At 36.1% G+C, this 20,877-nt stretch overlaps 1 protein-coding gene across 1 annotated transcript; it reads right to left on the bottom strand.

The window, feature by feature from the left end:
• Positions 1-673: 673 nt before the first annotated feature.
• On the bottom strand, positions 674-8,523 carry MAD2L1 (mitotic arrest deficient 2 like 1). Its single transcript, XM_044224099.1, has 5 exons — positions 8,313-8,523; positions 7,263-7,409; positions 3,895-4,015; positions 2,818-2,921; positions 674-2,112 (listed from the first exon to the last, which is right to left on the bottom strand). The coding sequence occupies exons 1-5, from the start codon at positions 8,383-8,385 to the stop codon at positions 1,940-1,942; spliced, it is 618 nt and encodes a 205-aa protein (XP_044080034.1). The 5' UTR covers positions 8,386-8,523; the 3' UTR covers positions 674-1,939.
• Positions 8,524-20,877: the final 12,354 nt, after the last annotated feature.

Genomic DNA, 20,877 nt, shown 5'->3' with positions numbered 1-20,877 from the left:
TGTATATAGGGGAAAAGTCAGTAGAAGTCAGTAATGTTAGAAATCACAAATTAAAAGTGATTAATATTAGAATCATTTAATTTGGTGAATAAAAACATAAATGACAGAAATTTGAGTATTATCAATGATATATTAAGAAAGTTTTACCAGTACGCTTTTTGGGGGAAGAACCACATTATTTCTGGTCATTTAGCAGAGGCAGGGTTTCCAAAAACACCTTGGAATTTCTTTCTAAAAAGAATTTCAAACTTTTATCCTAAAAGTAGTTTCAGGATTTTCAACTCTCTTCATATTTTTACTAACCTTCCATTTCTGCTTTCCTTCTCAACCTAATGTTTCATGTTAAGAGGTTATGAACAGCCCAGAATTCAGTATTCGTGTCCACTTTGTACTACATCTTATGCTGGAAAACCTGACTCTTGACTACCTAATTCAACATCACTTCCATTTCTGAGAAAGACTTGTGGGTGGACCTCAATTATAGCTTCAATTCTCAAGGGAGCTGTGGCTCTTTCACAACAGCATTCATTACACCTATCACCAAATATTGGTACCTACTTGTCTTGCACTGAAAGAAGAATTGCCCTTTATTCTTAACAAGCAGGCAACAGGATCAAAGAGATCAGACTATTCAGGTGAAATAACAAAGACAAATACATATGAGATAAACCTGTGCAGTTACTTTCTGGTAGCTTGCCATGTATTTTCCTCTCCTTCTTATCTCAAACTTCAGAAAAGCCCGGACTCTGTTTCGTTCATCCCATTACTTAGCACATTAACAGTTGCTCACTTTGCAATTCTTGATTGAATGGATACAGGCTAGTGTTTTTACTTGACAGTGAAGATTAATGAGTTAATACATATAAAGAGCTTAGTATAGTGTCTAGTACTAAGCACATAATTATTTTAAAATGAGGTAAGATTTAGAACAGAGACTAGAAGAGTCTTTTTAGAAGTTGGCCTTCAACTGACCTTGGAAAAATAAGGAAAAGTAGGCTGGCAATGAGGCTAGGAGTATAGAAAAGTTCTACAGGCCAAGGTATGCTAAAACAAATTAATTCCAAATGACATGTATTATTTTATACAAATAATGATGCTTATTTTAAGTCCACAGTTATAAGATTAAAGGGGTAAATCAAAGCTTGTTCAATAAATTGAAAGTACCTTCAGACTTTAAGTTTGTATTCTTAGGCCCTGGTAGGCACAATATATTATTTGCTATACTGAATCCATCCTATTTGACTGTGATAATACTACACCAATAGAAAAATATGTTAAGACAAATTTAAAACATACATATTTTAACTTTATTACATCATTATTTAAAGCTTGATTTTGTAAAACATAAAAAAATTCTTAAGAGTTCTGTATCACGGGAATTTAAACAGTGGCAATATACACAGCTTTGTAGGTTCAAGTTATATAAATTAAAATCAAATAATTGGAAATGTTTTCAATATGGAAAATATACAAATGAAATAAATGGCAAAAGTATCCAATAGGAACAATATTTCATTACTTACAGATTATCATTAGATAATTTCAGGATCTAAATAAAGACTGTGAATATTGAGACTTCTTTTGTTGTATTTTATATTGCAGTATCTCTGTAACCTATATTCTGAGTCAAGTTACTTGACCAAAGGCATTTAACTTTATAGCAATAGTTTTCCATCTACAGTTACCACCTTCAAAGGAATGGACATAACAGTGCTGATGTAATCTGCAAGTTCCCTTTTGAACAATGTGCAATAATTTATGTCAACCCTGTATAAAGTCATACAGGTACCAAAAAATTGAACAATTATGCACAGTTCAATAGAAGTTTTCCCCACCTAAAAATTAACCAACGAAACAAAATGTATCAACTATAGTTGACTTGGTTTCAGGAAAACCACATCTGAGAATTACAAGTACCATCACTGTCCTTATCTCATCCTCAGTCATTGACAGGAATTTTGTAGGCCACCATGCTATTTACTTTGTGGATTGTAGTAGTAAATGAACGAAGACGGACTTCCTCAGAATTGGTAATAAACTGTGGTCCCGACTCTTCCCATTTTTCAGGAACAACCAAATCTTTGTCTGTATAAATCAGTAGATCAAATGAACCTAAATTGGGGATAAGATCATTAAAGTACAATTATTTTTTCAAAAGCACAACTACCCTTCCTGTCTCTTTCACATTTGAACCACCTATAGTGTCAGAAAAGCTAGGTTAGTTTGATCTCTTTACCTAACTGCTTTTCCTCTGTGGAAATTTTAGTACAAAACATACTGTACTCCTTTTAGTTTATTTTATGAAAAACTCGATTTTCTTTTCTTTAAAGAGAAAAAACACTAAAAATATTTGCAGGAAGTGTATCATTAATCATGAGACAGCATGAATCTAAGCCACAGAAAAGATAACAACTTGGTACTGTGATTGCCGTATCCCAGTACCCAGAATGGCATATGGCATATGGCACATTGAAGGTATTCAGGATATATCTGATGAATGAAGGAGTAACTCAGAAAAGACACAATTACAGCTATAAGTCTTAATTATAAACACAGAAATATGTAGAAAATAAAAATAAAAGAAATTACATCAAAATATTCAAGAGTGACTACTGTAGAATACTTTCATTCCTTTCCTTTTTAGCACTTCTAAATAAAATGCAAATAGCATTACTTTAGCTTTACAACATTTTTCTAATTCACGTAACATGACATTGATAATTAAGAAAAAACTTAATAAAAGCGTTAATTCTTAAAGTAGTAGCTTAGTCTTTTCCACAACAAATTTAAGCCAATGTGAAGTTGTAGAATACTTACAAGAAACTTCCAGCAGTGGCAGAAATGTCACTGTAGCTGTGATCTGTCTGATCACTGAACGGATTTCATCTTGTATAGCTTTCTGAGACTTTTCTCTGGGTGCACTATCAAAGAAACCAAATTAATTAATTCATTTTAACTTTTAATAAGTTATTTAAAACACTGGTAAAATTATTTATTTGATTAAGTGCTTCCAAAATCAAATAAGTAATGCATTCAAAATGAGTTTTTAACATGAATATAAATATATGTCCTTAAGAAACATAGTAGGCACAATATGTATCTCTATTGTTTCATTTACCCTTCCAATGATTTTTTAGGGTTGATCTTAGTATCAGGTCATTAAATAACAGATGACTAGAAAAGTTGCCAAGTGCTTCAAGTCAAGAAAACTTCAGCATGTCTTAAAGATAAAAAGTAGTATTTAAAATACTTAATCAGTATAATCATTTGGCATTTTTAGTAATGCCTAAATGTCTAATATCCTATTGCCTCAAATATGTTAATTATGTATGGAGTTATTTTTATAATTAAACATTTTCTAAAACAGACCAAAGAGTTCAGGAGCAAACTTCATTACATTATGAGAGACAGTTTACAGGTAAGCATGCCTAGGACAATGCTAGAAATTAGCATATAATGATGGGCATGTCCCATCCAGAGGATCTAAAAATTTCAGTTTAAGAAATGTCTAAGGAAGTTTGTAGCATTAAATGAAATACAGTAAGCTGGGGAAAAGTTTAGGATAATAATTCATGGTTAAAAGTACCTTTCAAAATTCATGAAGTGGCCCACCTAGGATAGATACCATGTGTAGCTGTATGTATAGCACCATAAATAACTGAAGTTTGAAATGTATGGATTTAGCCTATGGGCAATTATGTTAAAACTCCATGATAGCCATAATACTTTTGTGAGCTCAATCCTTCTCCACAGGAGATTAAAGATCAAATATAATATACTTAGAAACAAACGACCTTACATGAAACTAGTTCAATATAATTAGAACTCATTTAGTAAAAGAAAACAACTTTGGAAAAAATCTATTAAAGTGGAAGCAATTTACTTCATACTTACCTGTCATCTTTCGCAGTCTTGTCACACTCAATATCAAATTGCCACCTTTCAAGGACCTCACCACTTTCAATATTTGAGATGACTACCACCAGTTTCTGAACTGAACACTTGTATAACCAATCTGCAATACATAACAAGGCATCTTTTTTGGTTCACTGCATTCATTACAAAACAACTCTCTTCCCAGGTCTCACTTTCTATCCTCAGCAAATTCCTACCACTAGGTATTTTGGAACTCTGCCAACCTGTACTGAAAACCTGTCCCACAATAACCTAGCTCTGGTTTTCGAATTCTCAGTACTTATACCAGATGTATAGTACTGAGTGCTGAAGACAGAGTAGTGAACATGCAGTACACCCTAATCCAAGGGAAGATGCAGGATACGGCTATTAATCTAACCACTGCACTAATAAATGTAAAAATTATTAATTGTGATAAATGTTATAAAGTACAGTATGTGATGCAATGAGAGAATACAGGAAAATCTGACTCAGGGAGTTTTCACTTGACTTCAGCTCTACAAATAAATACCATTAAATATGCACAAGGATACAGAAAAGGGCACAGGTCTTAAATACCGAAAAGGGAAGAGCATCTGCCCCGATGATTGAAAGAACGGTAATCCAACTACAGGAAAGAAAGGGGAGAATGAACAAGTTCAGTTTGTGCAGGATACATATGGGTCAGGCCATGTAAGCCCATGTGGGCCAAATTAAAGAAGTAATACTTGAACCAGGGAAGTCATACTGTATTTGAAGTATGCTGTGATGAAATTAAACTTGTATTTCAGAACTATCCTTCTGGCTGTGATGTGGAAAGTAGAGTGGAGGTAAAGAGGGGATCCAGAGACATTTATTAATTAGCAATTCAAGCAAGAGGAAACAAGGTTTACAGGATAAACTAGTAGAGATGGATCAGTAGATAGATTCAAAAGATTTCATGGTTAAAACTGTTAAGATTTACTGATTACTTATGAGAAAGGAAGGGGAAAGACTCAGGGATAGCTCCCAGCTTTCTGGTTTATATAACATTAGTTGGATGGTTGATCCATTCACTGAGAAATAGATTGCAAATTGGAGAGGATGCTTAAGTTTTGTTTTTAAGATTTTTTTTTTTTAAGATTTTATTTATTTATTTGACAGACAGAGATCACAAGTAGGCAGAGAGGCAGGCAGAGAGAGAGAGGAGGAAGCAGGCTCCCTGCCAAGCAGAGAGCCCGATGTGGGGCTCGATCCCAGGACCCTAGGATCATGACCTGAGCTGAAGGCAGAGGCTTTAACCCACTGAGCCACCCAGGCGCCCCTGTTTTTAAAATTTTAAGTAATCTCCACACCTGACATGGGTCTGGAACTTATAACCCCGATATCAAGAGTTGCATGCTCCACTGACTGAGCCAGCCAGAAGCCCCTTAAGGTTAGTTTTCAAGTATCACTGGGATAGCCACGTGAAGCTATCAAGGGAGCCACTAAATCTATGAGCACAATAGAACTGGGCTGGATGTATGCTTGTGAGTCAACTACACAAAAGCTGTTGGTGAAGCTATGTACATGTCATAGATCATCTAGAGAGAGATTATAGTGAGAAAAGGGCCTCAGGACGAGGCCTGAATTAATCTTGGAAATTGGGATAGTATGCTCAGGAGTCCGCAGGTTTTTTTTTTAAAGACATAAAAACAATTTTATAATATTTAGGGCTTGTGGGCCAACTAGGTCTCTGTTGCAGAGTCTTAAAAAAAAAAAAAAAGAGCCCTTTAAAAATCTGAAAACATTTTTAGTTTGCAGGCAGTACAAAAATAGGCCACTTGCTAGATATGGGCTGTCAGCTTTGCTTACCCTTTGACATATCAACTTTTTCTCAATTTAGCTCTGAAAAGGAGGAGATTGGGTAGCAACTTAAGGATTGGGATGCGTGGACATTTTTTTCTTTTAAAACTGAAGACAGATGAAACCAATGAAAATAACTCAAAACAAAGAAATAAAAAATACCAGAGAACAATTGAAGTCCTTAAAAAGGCAAGAGGGATGGAGATTCAAATATACTGAACAATTTGCCTCTAAGAAGAGTAATTCCTTCATTTTAACTAAAATAAAAGGGTGAAACTGTAAAGGAAGGTCAGCAAACACCTGAGGTGAAATATCCTCAGTGCAGTCTTTTTTTCTTTTTTTTTTTAAAGATTTTATTTACTTGACACAGAGAGAGAGAGAGATCACAAGTAGGCAGAGAGGCAGGCAGAGAGAGAGGAGGAAGCAGACTCCCTGCTCAATCCCAGGACCCTGAGATCATGACTTGAGCCAAAGGCAGAGGCTTAACCCACTGAGCCACCCAGGTGCCCCTCAGTGCAGTCTTAAAGGAGACAACCCAAAAACCAGTAGCTTAGGTGGGGCTTGCCTCTCCATTAAATTACGATGACATATATTCTTAGTATCTTACAGGTTTCAGGCTAAAGAATCTGAGTACAGCCCTATGAATGAGTATGGGTGATTTAGCCCTGAAGATAATAAAAATACAATTAATCTAATTTTAAAAATAAAGTTCTTGATAACAAAAAAAGTATGTATGACTCACGAATTTAAAAAAAAAGAGAGAGATGACTACTCTAAGTGTTTTTTAGAACTAGTTTTGGAAGAGCAAATGGAGACCTAGGGAGAAATATTCTACAACACAGAAAAATTACAAGTGAGAATACTAAGTAGAGAAAAATATGGGGGGGGAGGAATAGATTGAGAACAAGTACTGATTCAATTCAGTAACTTCTTGAGCTAAAGAAAAACAATGAGTGTTCACATAGAAAAGGCTGACTGACTTCTAGGCAGGATTTTAAAAAAGACAAATGGAAATATGCAAAAAATAAGAAAACTCTATTAGGTGCTCTATTACTTAGTAGTTCTTTTCTTTTTTTTCTTTTTAAGTTTGGCTCCTAGGTTGGATCTACTTTTATTTTTCTTTATCTTAAAGTAATGATGGATTTAATCTCTAGGCAGCTACAGAAAATATATCATGTTAAAAATATATGGTGGATTTTTCTCCAATAATGACCACCACCATAGTACGTAAAATTCCAACTTGGTTCTATCTGGCTACATGAACTGCAAAAATCATTTCTAAGGGAGTGGATGGAGACAGTTCTGTGAAGCCATATCAGATTCCTAACATCAAAATATTCAATCCACTCACAATGCAGTATGGGAAGGGTGGACTTTCTTTCAATTTATGTATTATCTGTTTCCTTCCCATTAAGAATCACTGTATTTGAGATTGTAGTGTTTTACACCTCTTTGTACAGAGCTGAAAAATGACAACCAAGATGCTAGAAAACACAGTCCTAAAAGGCCTGCAAAACTCAAAATGGTTTTCAACAATTAAATACCTTTCAGTTGTTCCACCACATTATTTAGGTATTTTATGAGCTCAGGATCAGTTGTTACAAGCAAGGTGAGTCCATATTTCTGCACTCTAGTAAAGGTTTCAGATGGATATATGCCACGCTGATACAAAATGCTGTTGATGCCAAATGCTGAAAACAACAGGAATGTTAAAGAAAAGTCATTATCACATTGTAACTCTGGAAAATAAAATACTTTCAGATGTGGCTGCGGTTTCATTAATGGTATAAAACTGTAAATGCCTAAACATGTGTTTGTGGGCATCTTGTTGAAAGCACAGTAGGTAAAAGGTGGCATTAAACATCCTTAAAATCTTGCTTCTAAGTAAAAGAATACGATACCTACATTTCTGTGGCAATAAAAAAAAACCTCAAAATGCATTTATCTACTGTCGAAGTAGTACTACAGCTCACTGTAATCCAAGTCCCAATTCAGATTATGGGGTTCGAGGGGATCACAATAGGCTTTTGCTCTGAGTTAGCAACTAATTAACTGCTCCCTCCAATGCTCTCAGCAAGCTTTTCTCTTTTCCCCGCCTTTCTCCTCACAAGTCCTGCCAGAGTCTATCTGAAGGTACAAGTGGCCTAGTCCAAAATAGCGTTTCCTAAATCTAATCCATCACTTCCAATACCGGAATCAAAACGCGGCTGAGGGCTTGTCAAAAATATAAATGGGCCCCACCCGGCTGTACTCCGCCTTAAGTCGCGGAGGCCGGGGTTGGAGGCGGTGGTGGGAAGTGCCGAGGCTCTGCAGTTTAAAGCAACGCTGCAGGTGGAGGGGCTATGCCGCGAGGCAGGCCTCAGCAGCACCTAGGCCTCCTGCTCCACCATTAGCAACGCGTCCGGGGGCGGCGCCTGCATACGCTTCTTCCTAGATTCTCCCGCCAGGCAGGAGGCTGAGACAGAGCTTAACGGGAGGCATCTCGGTGGCCCCCCACCCCCACCGTTTCCCCCCCTCCGTGGCTGAGCCACGGGCCTACCCGGCGGCCTGGCCTCAGTTCTCCCCGCCCTCCGGCCTGCGCGAGGAGAACTTACAGAAGAACTCAGCTACGATTTCGGCGCTCCCGCGCAGGGTGATGCCTTGCTCCCGGGAAAGCTGCAGCGCCATGGCCGGTCCTACAGACGAAGGAGTGAGCTTCCACCCGGCAGAGAGCGGCAGCAGAGATGTACACACCAATTCCCCGCCACTCGTTTCAAAAGTAACGACGCAGCACGCCGTCGGGCCCTCCGCGCAGGCGCGACGAGCTTCTAGGCACCGCCCCACGCGGCGGATCCTGCAGGTCCTCTGTGCGCCTGACGGAGCAGGCCCCTCACGCAGGCGCAGTGGGTGGGCGTGGTCACGGCGTTCCGGGTCGTCCCGCTCGGGAGAGTCCTGGTTGGGCACTTAAGAGTTGTAGTCTGGTAGACTACCCTGTGGGAAAACGCGGAAACCTGACTTTAGTGGCCGTTCCGTAGGCGTGCGGAGTGAGCGACCAGGGAGCACAATTTGTTTGTTTCAAAGCTGTTTTCAAAGTGATACGAACTGTCCGTCAGCTGCATCTTTTTTTTTTGTTTTTAAAGATTTTATTTATTTTGACAGACAGAAATCACAGGTAGGCAGAGAGGCAGAGAGAGAGGAAAGGAAGCAGGCTTCCTGCTGAGCAGAGAGCCCGATGCGGGGCTCGATGCGGGGCTCGATCCCCGGACCCCAAGATCATAACCTGAGCCGAAGGCAGAGGCTTTAACCCACTGAGCCACCCAGGTGCCCCCGTCCGCTGCATCTTAAGTGGCCTCAGTGATCCCTAGCCGGCGATTGAAACTTGCTAGATGCTTTGGGAGTCAGTGAAGAAGCCGCGTGCGCGGTAGCCAAGCCACCACTTTAGAGGGCCTGATTACTGTATGGGAGCGCGGCTTTTCTTGAGAAATTGAGTTATGGTTAAAGGGACGAGCCGCAGCGCTTTTTTGTCCTGTGTCGGTCCTGGTCTCAGCCTTTTCCCCTCAGTCCCGCAGTGAGGCAGTCTGGAGCGGCAGGGGCTGCAAAGGGCAGTCAGACTTGTGCGTGATGTACCCCGCGCACGCTGCACCCACAGAGGCGATCAGGAATAAGTTCACTTCATACAAAAGACCCACGTATACCGAAGAGCTTTTCAGGGAATTTTGACTCTCAAACTCAATGACTTCATGTTAGGATGGGAAGTACCAAAGTGCACCATTAATGTTCACGTCAGTTGTGAAACAATTTTATTCTTAAAGCAGAAAAATTATTTGTAAAATGACGTCTCAAACACTGTGTACCACACACATGATGCTATTTAGTTATATGAGAAACGCCTTCGTGTCTTATTTTTCTATTATTGCATAACAAATTCCCACAAATTAATGGTTCAACACCCTTTTATTATCTCAGCCGTGTAGATGAGGAGCTGTTATGACCCCGCTGAGTGCTCTGCGTTAAGAGTCTCACAAGGGTAAAGTCAAGGTGTCTGCAAGTGGACTCTCATCTAAAATCTGGGGTTGTGCTCCAAGCCCGTTGGTTGCTGGCAGGATTAATGTCCTTGTTTCTTGGACTGAGGTTCTCAGTTTGCTAGTTGTTGGCCGGATGCAAATCTTGTGCCTTTGCCAGGTAGTTCTTCCATAGGCCTTCTCATACCTCCAGTCCCACGACTTCGTGGAGATCCTTTATAAGGCTTTGTCTAATTAGGTTAGACCTTGTCAGATAATTTCCCCTTTGATGAATTTAATCTGGGAAGTGATACCGCATCATATGCACAGGTTCTGACCACACTCAAGCAGAGGAGATTGTATAAAATGTGCCCCTTAGAGGCCATGGATTTTGTGGCCATCTTAGAATGCTGCTTATGACAGTGTTATGTATCCGATTTTGATCAGTTTGAAGAGAAAACCATAGGTAATAGGCCAAGTAACCCTAAAATAGTCTCCTTACCTCCTTTAGTCTCTTGTACCTGTGTGTATGTGTGTTTGAATCACCATCTTTTCACTCCTTCCACCAGGAACTTAGAGCCAGACTTCTGGCATCACACTGTTGGAGCATGATGCCCACCTTACTACAGATAAAAATTGTTCTCTTTCTGAGAATCTTTATAATACTCAGCACTTCAGTAAAGACTTCCTTCACTTTCATGGTAATATAGTTTTAAAATTACCTGAAGATACAAATAATTATTAGTATAATTTTGCAGATTCTAGAGCTTAAAAGGCTTGCAGAATATATGTTTTTCATGTATAGAAGAAGTATTTATTACTTTTTTTGTGCTCTGTGAGGAAAAGTAAGAAATAATTAAGTTTAGAAGACCAGGTCTGTACTTTTTGAGTTTTGTTTACTAGTTTTGTTTTAATATGTATACTGGAAAAAAAAAGAAAAGAAAAAGTAAAGTCTGCCTAACTCTTCAGCCCCCTCTCAGGTTACTTTCCTGATCTATCAATTCCTTTAGTCACTTTTCCACCTCAGGGCTTTTCATAATGTGCTTTTTAATGCCTAGAAATGTATATTTCTATGTTCAAATTTCTAATTATGTTTATACTTTTTTTTCTTAAATGTAACTGTATTGACCTCTTACACTATAAAATCTTGCCCTTATGTATTCTCATAGCATCTCAGAGCACTATTTCAGAGCATTGTTTTCATTCTTACAATGAAAACAATGACATTATAGTAATTATGCAATGATTTGTGTTACATCATTCCTGTTACTATAGAGGATCCATGATGACAGTGGCTAGTCCAACAATATTTGTTGGATGAATGATCATTTGAATATTTGCCTAGGAAAATTTCATGGAAGAACCCAAGACATTTTTAAATTGGAGAGCAGGTTGGATGGATGGGTGAGGTCACATTTTGGAAGCTTTGATTATCCATCGGAATTAGGTTGGACATTCCAGGGATTTCTAGACTCTTAGAATTAATATAATTAAAGGGGTATTTTTTTCAAGTGTAAATTCAGTAGTGGTTGTAGAATGGATTGTGTATAGGTCAGTGGAGAGTGGTGGTCCTCAAACTTGAGAATGTGAAAGAATCACTTGGGTGTTTTGCTAAATGTAGATTCCTGACTTTTATTCTCCCTTCTCCAAATCTAATTCAGTCTAGTACCATAGCTGCTAGCCACAGGTGGCTCTTAGGCACTTGAAATGTACTTGTCTGAATTGAGATATGCTACAAGTATAAAAATACCAGATTTCAAAAACTTAGTATAAAAAAAAATGTAAAGTATCACAATGATATGTTTTTCAATTGATTACATATTGAAATGATATTTTCACATGTATTAGATTAATTTCACTTGTTTCATTTTAGTTTTTTTTAATCTGACTACAAGAACACTAAAATTAATGTGTGACTTGTGTGAGATTTCTTTTGGAAAGTGATGCTCTACTTAATGGGGTCTAAGAGAGTACATATTTTAACCAGCATCCCAAATGATCCTTATGCTACTTTTAGAAAAGCATTAGACCGTAATGGATATTTTAGTAATGCTGGCCTAGGAGGTTGAGAGCTGGACTAGATGGATGCCAAAGAGTTTGAATAAGAAGGGGTAATTTATATATAACCCCTTCTTATTCATTCATATATATATATATATAGAGAGAGAGAGAGGGAGAGAGAGAGAGAGAGAGTATTTTGAGGCAAGAATTGAGTTCATGACTTGAGGGAGAAGAATGTATTGGTAGTACAGATAAATCCAAGGTGGCAAGCTTGCAATACAGGCTAGTGTTGGTAAAATCTGTGGGGATGTTAGGAAGAACTGCCCAAACTCTGAGCCCATTTTATTTCTTATTTAGCACTTTAACACTTAAGATTCCAGAAGCTTTGGAGAGATGTCTATCCTATTAATTTTAATTCCTTGGTTTGACATTGACTTATCTAAATCATCTATCTTCACAGAATTTTTTTTTAAAACTTGTTTTCAGTTACTTGAATTTAGTTTTATTTATAATTCAATGAAGTCTTTCTAATGTTTGGGGAGGAAGGAGGAATATTTGGATAGTGAGAAGTATCAATATAAATTAAGACTTATTTCTGAAGAAAATTCAAGCAGAGAGCATAACCAAACAAACCCATATCAATAAAAGAGATAACTATGAAAAAGTGTATCATGTGCAGGCCTATATTCAGTATTAGGATGCTAAAACCAGAAATGAAATTGCTGAAGCTAGAATCAAATAGAATTTCAGACTGAAAGTAACTTAATTAATGACTTAGTAGAACAGTCTTATAACTGAGGAAACTGAGGTCCTGAGTGATACATGGTTAGTCTAAGATTCAATATCTAGTTAGAAGATTCAGTAGTAGAATCTAGAGTTCCTGACTTAGACTCTTGTTAAATTTTATCAATTTGAGGACATGATAATTAATGCTCTTGTTTTTAAAGGCTATTTTTAAAAAATAATCTGATTTTAAATTAAAAATTTTAAATATTTATTTATTTATTTATTTTAGAGAGTGAGCATGAGTGGGAAAGGCAGAGAGAGAGGGAGAATCTCAAGCAGACTGCCCTGAGCAAGGAGCACCCCATGGGGCTCAATTCCAGGATCCTGAGATCATGATCTGAGCCAAAACCAAGTGCTGGGGCGCCTGGGTGGCTCAGTGGGTTAAGCCTCTACCTTCGGCTCAGGTCATGATCCCAGGATCCTGGGATCGAGCCCCGAATCAGGCTCTCTGCTCAGTGGGGAGCCTACTTCCCCCTTCTCTCTGCCTGCCTCTCTTCCTACTTGTGATTTCTCTCTCTATCTGTTCAATAAATAAATAAATAAAATCTTAAAAAAAAAAAAAAAGAAAACAAGTGCTGGACCCTTAACCGACTAACCTACCTGGGTGCCCCAAGATTAAGGGCTTTTATTCAATAACCTGTACACATAACTTATCAAGAAAACAACAGTTACAACCCATAATGAATTTTATGTTAATACACAAACTGTTTCAACTGCCAGAAGATGGCACTATTTACATGTACAATAATACCTTTTAAAACTTAAATGTGTATCTGTTTCAATTTGTGCTTATGTTCAAAGTAAATTAAGGAAAAATGTATTTAGTGGCTTCTAAGTTATCTGTATATGTGAAATACATCAGAATGAAATATTAATCATAATGTAGAATTCATATTCTTCTTGTAAACACTTAGTATATGGAAGCTCAGCATTTATATTTACACTTAATTTGCATATTGTTCTTTTACATGGAAAAAGAAATCATTTTAGTTAATTGAATCTTTATTCTTACAGACTGATGAACGTTTTCCTTCAAATCACTAGGTATTACTTTATTTCTGAGGTCAACATCTTGACATAAAGCAGTTTGTTCTGAATCTGATAAAACAGAGGGGCACTTTATGATATCTTCAATAAGAAATGCATTTACTAAATTTTGAAAAAAATTACTGTGCACATAGGTAATAAATAAATTAATTATTAATTATGTCAGTTTGGGGAATTTGCTTTTTTCTTTTTAAAAAAATATGTTGTCATAAAGACCTAATTTCCTCACATACTTCCGAGCTAAGGAGTTTCTTTGATTGTTGGCCCACATATTCAATAAGATAGCACGACAAATTTGAATCATGACATTTTACTAATAAGCAATGGCTTAGTAAAGTGAACAAATATAACCCCATACTGGTATAATTTATAATTTTTAATTATCCAGTTGCATATTTAGGATGTTATAATCTTATCTTTAGTAAAAATTAAGAACCAAATATTGAAAACATATTAACATATTAATAAATCCATAAGTTCTTATAATGAAAAATATGGGCTATTTCCTATCAGAAAGTATTACTGTGTTTTGTTATGATTTTGTTTTTATATTATAATTCTCTTATGATAATGGCATATAATCACTTAGAGGTCTATTCATGGCTCAATCATGATTAGGTATCAAAGGTATAATTTGAAAGATAGATGATAATCTTATTTATATTTAATCCCTAGAGACTGATGCAACGTGTGTGTGTGTGTGTGTGTCTGTGATATATATATATGAAGACTGGGTTCTGCAATCAGTTGGATTTGACAGCACAGTGTATTTTAAAATGTAACTGAACTTCAAAACAACTTAGAACATTTTCATGTATAGAAACTATCAACACAAAGCCTCTATGAAGAATTAAAAAGCCATGGTTGCTATTAAATTAATAAAAATAGATTTAATTTCTTAAATGATTTAATAATTATGTATTAATTTGATCAAATATTTTATGCCTATCATATTTATAGTTTGTTGTGTCTGAATTTTCTGTATGTAGGGTTATTTTTATTATTGCCCATATGTAAGTAAAGATGGATTAGTTCTGCTAAATCTGTCAACTACTAATTAGACTAAAATGTTATCTGAGTAAATAAGGTATTTTTTGAGGAGTTTTACAGACATAATAAAATAAATAAACCTTAAATTTGGTCTTTCTCAAATTTTGTGAATACCAATTTATAAAATTCTTATGAGAAGAAAAGGCTTTGTGAGAACATGGAAAATCACTTTACTTTAAATTTATATTTTTCTGTTTACATAAACTTGGTTTTGTCAACTGGAACAATTTCTCTTATAAGCATCCTTGTCTTTATAGTTCATTTGAACAATACAGTAGTCAAGCCATATTTATCAGGTTACAGATCAGTCATGCACATTAATTCTATTATTTCTGCTGGGATTTCCCACTTAAAAATAGAATATGGCAGTGTTTTTTATTCTTAAGTAATATACATAGTCTGTTTAATATCAACTGACAACAAAACGGCCTACTGAACCCTAGAGTTTTTGGTGTGGTGTTGGAGATTAAGTGGATTAAAAAAAATGGTGTCTTTTTATTTTTGTTTAGTCTCAATATAGTTGTAAATAAAGATGCTAACTTTTCACACCAAAATAGATGGCAATTATCTGTTGTAAGGTAGTTTTTTGGATAAACCAGAATATACCTTTTTAAGCCTGTGTTATATTCATATCAAAAGGAAATTTGAAACTTCATTAATTTGTGTATCTCTAAGAATATTCTTGCAGACCCTTGTCTGAGAAACAACAGGCTGGAACATTTAGATATTCAAAATGTATTCACAGAATTTTGATATTCTTAAAATTGAGGTGTGGTTATGAGTTTGTATAACTGAGAGTTATTAATGAGATAGGTTCCATTTTGGTTTTGGAATTTTACATTAAGATTCTTATTAAATTTGAGTTATCTTTAGTTTCTATTGACATAATAAGAAATTATAATGTTTAACTCCTAAAGGCAGCCAAATATACTATTGCAACATGGTTTAGACATCTTAGGGACTTATGTGCTGCTATCCCTTGGATAGCTGCCTGCCTTATGAAAAAGGTCAGGAGTGTGGAAAGGGGCAGGCCATTACTTAACGCCCCAGTTATGCCTGAAACTTGAAGGAGGGTTATTTGAAGGACTCTGGAAATGTGTATATACCATCCTCTTTTCTTTCTCAAACATCTTGTTTAGAATAGTGTATCCCATTAGTAACAGAAAAAAATGATGAATATACACCAATGTAGGTTTATTTATCTCTAAATTATAAACATTTCCAGACTATTAGGTACATGTAGTATATACTGTACTTTATATTTATATATATTTAAAATCTATATTTATGTATGTCAAATGTTATATTTTATATATGTTATATTTAAACATAATAAATATATATATATATATTTAAACATACACGAGTTAGAAATTAAAGAACGATGAGATAAATGTTTCTTTTAAAAATGATTCTTGTTGGAGCTCCTGGGTGATCCAATCTGTTAAGCGTCCATCTCTTGGTTTCAGCTCAGGTCATGATCTCAGGGTTGTGAAATCGAGTTTCTACCTCTGATTCTGAGCTCGGCATGGAGTCTACTCCAGATTCTCTCTCCCCCTCTCACCTACTCTTTTCCTCTCCCCACTCAGGCTCTCTCTCTTTCTTTATAAAATAAATAAATAAAATCTTTAAAAATGATTCTTGTTATATCACTAGAAAATAATTTATTTTTATGTTCACTAAAGGTATTAATAACTGCATTAAAATTTATGCCATTAATATGCCTCATTTTTTAAAAAAAGCCTTAATTATTTGTAAAGAATGATTTAAAAGTCTGATACTAAGTTTAGTTTATTTTGATACTTGTTAGTTTTTTGGTTTGTTTTTGTATTTTTTTGTTTTTGTCCTTTTGACCATCAAAGCTAAAAAAGATAGATCACAAAGATATGAAGGTACAAATGGAAGATGTTCATTATTGACTTATTTTTTATTTTTGTCTGTATTTTTACAATTTTAACAAATGGATCTAAAAACAAAGATTTAAGCAGTTTTGACCCATTTATTAAAGATATGAAAACACATCTTTCTATTAATTTGAAACTAATTGCTTCCACCTTTTAATTGCCTTTAAAACTAATTTGTAATTTAGAAAAATTATAAATGGACTAGAAAAATCTGTTTCCAAGTTTTTCGATTGTTCAGAGGAAGTTTTTTTTTTTTTAATAATCGATACAAACATGCTCTCTCAGCAGCATGGCTGTCTTTTGAAAACCATTTGCTCATTTATTTAAAAAAGTATCTTTTCCTTTGAAAGAACATACTGAGTGTTAATTTTTCTGAAATTCTTGTTAGATAGCACAGTACTGAGTGTTACCTACATGGAGAAAAGGTGAATAAATTTGAAACAGTTGAACTTTATTTCCTCAAGTTACCAACAGTGACCTGTAACTTTCTGATATGTAGACTGTGTGAGGGTGCAGGTGTCAATGCATTTGTTACATTTTAGTACAGTTGAATATATTTTCTTAGATTAAAAAATAACAAGAGTAGATCTTCTCCTATACCCCCAAGGGACTATTTTGTGAATATATTCCACGTTGGAAATCATTACTTAAAAGTATGTTTACAGAAGCCCTATTGACTGAAGGATAAAGCACCCTGAGTTGGGGATAATACGGTTCCCTGCTTGCCCCCTCTCTCAGGTAGACATGGAATAGACAGATGTAACTTGGATGACTATCTTGCCTGTGTGGAAATGTCATTCTCAGTGCCAGCTTCTGCCAGACCAATCCTGTGAGGAAAATACATTATTGTTATTGGGAAAGGGTGCCCGAGACTTTTGAACACCATTCATGTTTCACTTAAACCTGCCAAAGGCTGTTTAAGAATAAAAACCCTCTTAGAAGTTTCAACAAATTCTTATGTGGTAAAATTCCACTTGGATCACATGAATAGCTTTACTACTGGTAGCATAGAGGTGGAAGGTCATGGCACTGTCTAGCAAGCAGCAGTCTCCAGCCCATCTACCAGAAGCTGCATTCATAGGCACATGTGCAAGAAAAGGGTGTCATCCTCGCATGTTCTAGAGAAACGTTTTAGAAGTGAGATAACCAGACAATGTAAGAAGAACTCCAAAGGGACTTTTCCTCCCTCATCTGTAAAATGGAGGCAATGATATTACTTGTCACATCAAATTTTTGTGAGGATTACAGGAGATAAGACAACTGAAACTTTGGTTTATTGTTAATATATTATTCTTGTTATTGTTATATTCTTGTTATTATTAATTATTATTATTATTAATTAGATAGCTTTTCTCCCACTTTCCCAAGCACCTTTCCTGAGTCTAATACATGTGTAGTCAAGGATAACTAGAGGAGTCCTCAGGTAACACAACATAAGGAAAGAGGTGAGAACAGACCCTCTCTTACCACTACAGCCAACAAGATACAATTTTAATATCTAGCATTTATTGAGCACTTCTTTTCTGCCAGACACTCTTCCAAGTACTTTACGGGAATCTACTTATTTAATCCTTTCACAAGCACACAAGTTAGGTACTTTTATTACCTGTAGTTAGAAAACTTATAGAGCGGGGTGGGTGGAGGGGGCGGACAAAATTAACTTATAGAGGGAAGTTGAATAATTTATCCAAGATCACCCAACTCTGAGAACTGAAGTCAACTCTAAGCAATCCAGATGGTAGCAGGATGTGAATCCCGAAAATGTGGAAGGTTTGGTTATATTGTAGATAATCTATCATGAGATGATGCATAGTGGGTCCTTCTGTCCTGTCCTTCCCTCCATTCTTGATGTGAAATATTAAGTGAAATATTAACCTTCCGTTTCTCAATGGAGGAGGAGGCAAGTTAGGGAAGAGGGGAGGAAAAAGATAGGTAGACAAGAAAAAAGGGTTGGAGAGATTCTGGGGGCAGCCACTGTGGGGAACGGGAAGAGAATTCAACCAAGGAGAAATAATAGCACAGAGCATTGTTCCCTGACAGATGTTTACTGAGTAATATTTATCTCATGATGTGGAGCTGAATGGATGCAAGAGGGGGGAAAACCCAGCCTCTCTTTTCCAGGCGGATCTAGCTGGGGAGCGAATACATCAAAATACATAAAAAGAAGGCATAGGATAATAACCAAGTGAATATACGAAATAAATGCAAAATGAATTCAAAGAATTCATTTGGGAATGTGTCATGGAGTACATAATAGTACTTGAAGGGTGTTCAGAACTTCAGCAGACAAAGATGGGTGGCTGTTACGGAAGGTTAAATTGAAAACATTAAGTCTGGTGTGGGTCATAAAGAAAAAGTAGGACAATAACCTTTTTGGATGTAGACATATAGGAAGGACATTATAGGTACAGAACTTAACATCAACAGAACAAAAGTATGGAAGCACCAAACCAGCTCACTTTTACCCAGGACATAGTCTTCATGTAGTAAGATCACATCTGTGTCCTTTTTCTAGAGAGCCTTGTGTGGCAGGCTGAAAAGTTGGGACTTTTCCCAAGAGACATGAGGAAGCCATTGGAAGTTTTGGAACTTGGGAAGAATATAATTATAGCGATGTTTTAGTAACATAATGGTAGCTGATGTGAAATACAGGTTGGAAAGCTATGTAACAGTCCAGGCAAGAAGCACTCAAGGCTGTTCTTTCACTGTTTAAAGTGCAGCACGTGCTATAATCATCAGCAGAATCCTTCCTTTTGCTTCATTCTCATAGATTCATCAGTTTCCCCACTTTTCTCCTTATCTTTGGTGTCTTTGATTTCTGGGTCTTTATTTCCTCCAAAATTTCACTCTTCTTCTTAGCTCCTACGCTTTCCTCTTGGCCTTGTTTAGTTTGTCTTCCCCTGTTATATGTGTGTCAGCTGTTCTGCTCTGATCTGACATGATGCAGAGAGTAGGCCTGCACATTTCAGCCCCACCACAGAAGACTCCAATCAGCCGAGGGCCAGACTCACTCCGTTCCTCACTCCGTTCCTCACGTCACTGCCATATCCCACAATATTTGCTTAGCTGTAATGATTCCTAATGTTTGATGTCTTTTTATTATTTAAATTCAGTAAAGTATTTCTGCCTTTTTTCCCATGGGATTATGACTAACAGAGGACCATGTTAAACTTAGTGTGGTTGTATTTGTGAGGAGAAGATAAGGATAGTAGTTCTAGTAACCCTGTACATTTCTTATTGTTTTATTAGGTTTTCACGTAATTTTATCCAAATTTGAAAGTCTTTAAAACTAAAGTCAGAAAATCATATACATTAACTTGATCTTGATACTCTCCTTAAAATGCTAAAATATTGCCACTAGTTTCTATCTGGATACATCGTTTTTCTATTTAATAAACCATCAGTTTCTACTTTCTCTTACAGTGACTTAGTATTCAAAACATAATGAACATTTAAGTATAGAGGTGAAAATAAATAGAAAAATGAATGAAAATGAATAGAAAAGTCTTGAATCCGAAATATGGATATATCTACATACATACACAATATGTTCCTAAGCCATTTGAATTCATAATAACCTTCCTTTAAAAGCATCATTACAGTGGTTTCTAAGTATCTCAAAATTATTTTTAAGTTAAAGCTTTAGGAAAGTAGAAATTCTGAGTAATTAATGCTTAGTGCAAATTTACCAAAGGCAATAAGAAAGCATCAAGTACATAAGAGCTACTTTTTAATTATGAGATATTTTATGAATGATTCAGTCCTACACTTCTTGCAGACTTCCACATGAAACCTTTTTTCTTCCTTTTTTCTTCAGTGAAAGAGGACAAACTTGGTTTTCTCTTGAAAGCCAAGAAAGGGTAAAAAATGGATAGCAAGAAGTTCTTTATTGTGGAAAATTAATCCATTTTGAAGTTCAGTGGGAATAGGCGATGTTTGAATTTTGTATAGAAAATTTATCTAACTTCATAATTAACTTGATTATTGGATTTACTATGTAAACAAAGTATAATGTTCCTTAAAGCCTATAAATAACTACTTTTTCTAACCATAAAAGATTAAGTGAAAACAAAGGGAGTGAACAAAAATGGGAGGGGGTCACAGATCTGTATCTGCATGGAGGAAGAGGGCAGTACTTTTGGGGGAGTGCAATTTACATGAGCATCTGGGTCTTTTGTCATGTTTTGGATGGATGACCTGAGTCTGATATATTGGTGAATAGCATTAACAAAGGTCTGGTTGTCAAAGGCTAGAAAGAAAAATGCAATTAGCCACAGCAATGAGGTGATGTCTGTGTTTGGGGGAAAAAACCGACACCTAACTGGCAATAGAAAACACTGAAATGATAACATCAGTAAAAGGCCAGATTTTGTGTGTGGGGTGTGTGTGTG

The sequence above is a fragment of the Neovison vison genome, chromosome 11 (assembly GCF_020171115.1).
Source record: "Neovison vison isolate M4711 chromosome 11, ASM_NN_V1, whole genome shotgun sequence".
In the NCBI taxonomy this organism is placed as follows: Eukaryota; Metazoa; Chordata; class Mammalia; order Carnivora; family Mustelidae; genus Neogale; species Neogale vison.
The sequence above is the reverse complement of the archived record's forward strand: the minus strand, read 5'-3'. Positions and strand labels throughout refer to the sequence as shown.

What these genes read in the sequence shown, in the direction of transcription:
- MAD2L1 (XM_044224099.1), bottom strand. Translation starts at nt 8,385, where the DNA reads ATGGCGCTGCAGCTTTCCCGGGAGCAAGGCATCACCCTGCGCGGGAGC. An exon ending in AATCGTAGCTGAGTTCTTCT is followed by an intron (nt 7,410 to 8,312) that starts GTAAGTTCTCCT and finishes TGTTGTTTTCAG; the next exon opens with CATTTGGCATCAACAGCATT. An exon ending in TGTGGTGGAACAACTGAAAG is followed by an intron (nt 4,016 to 7,262) that starts GTATTTAATTGT and finishes TATGTATTGCAG; the next exon opens with ATTGGTTATACAAGTGTTCA.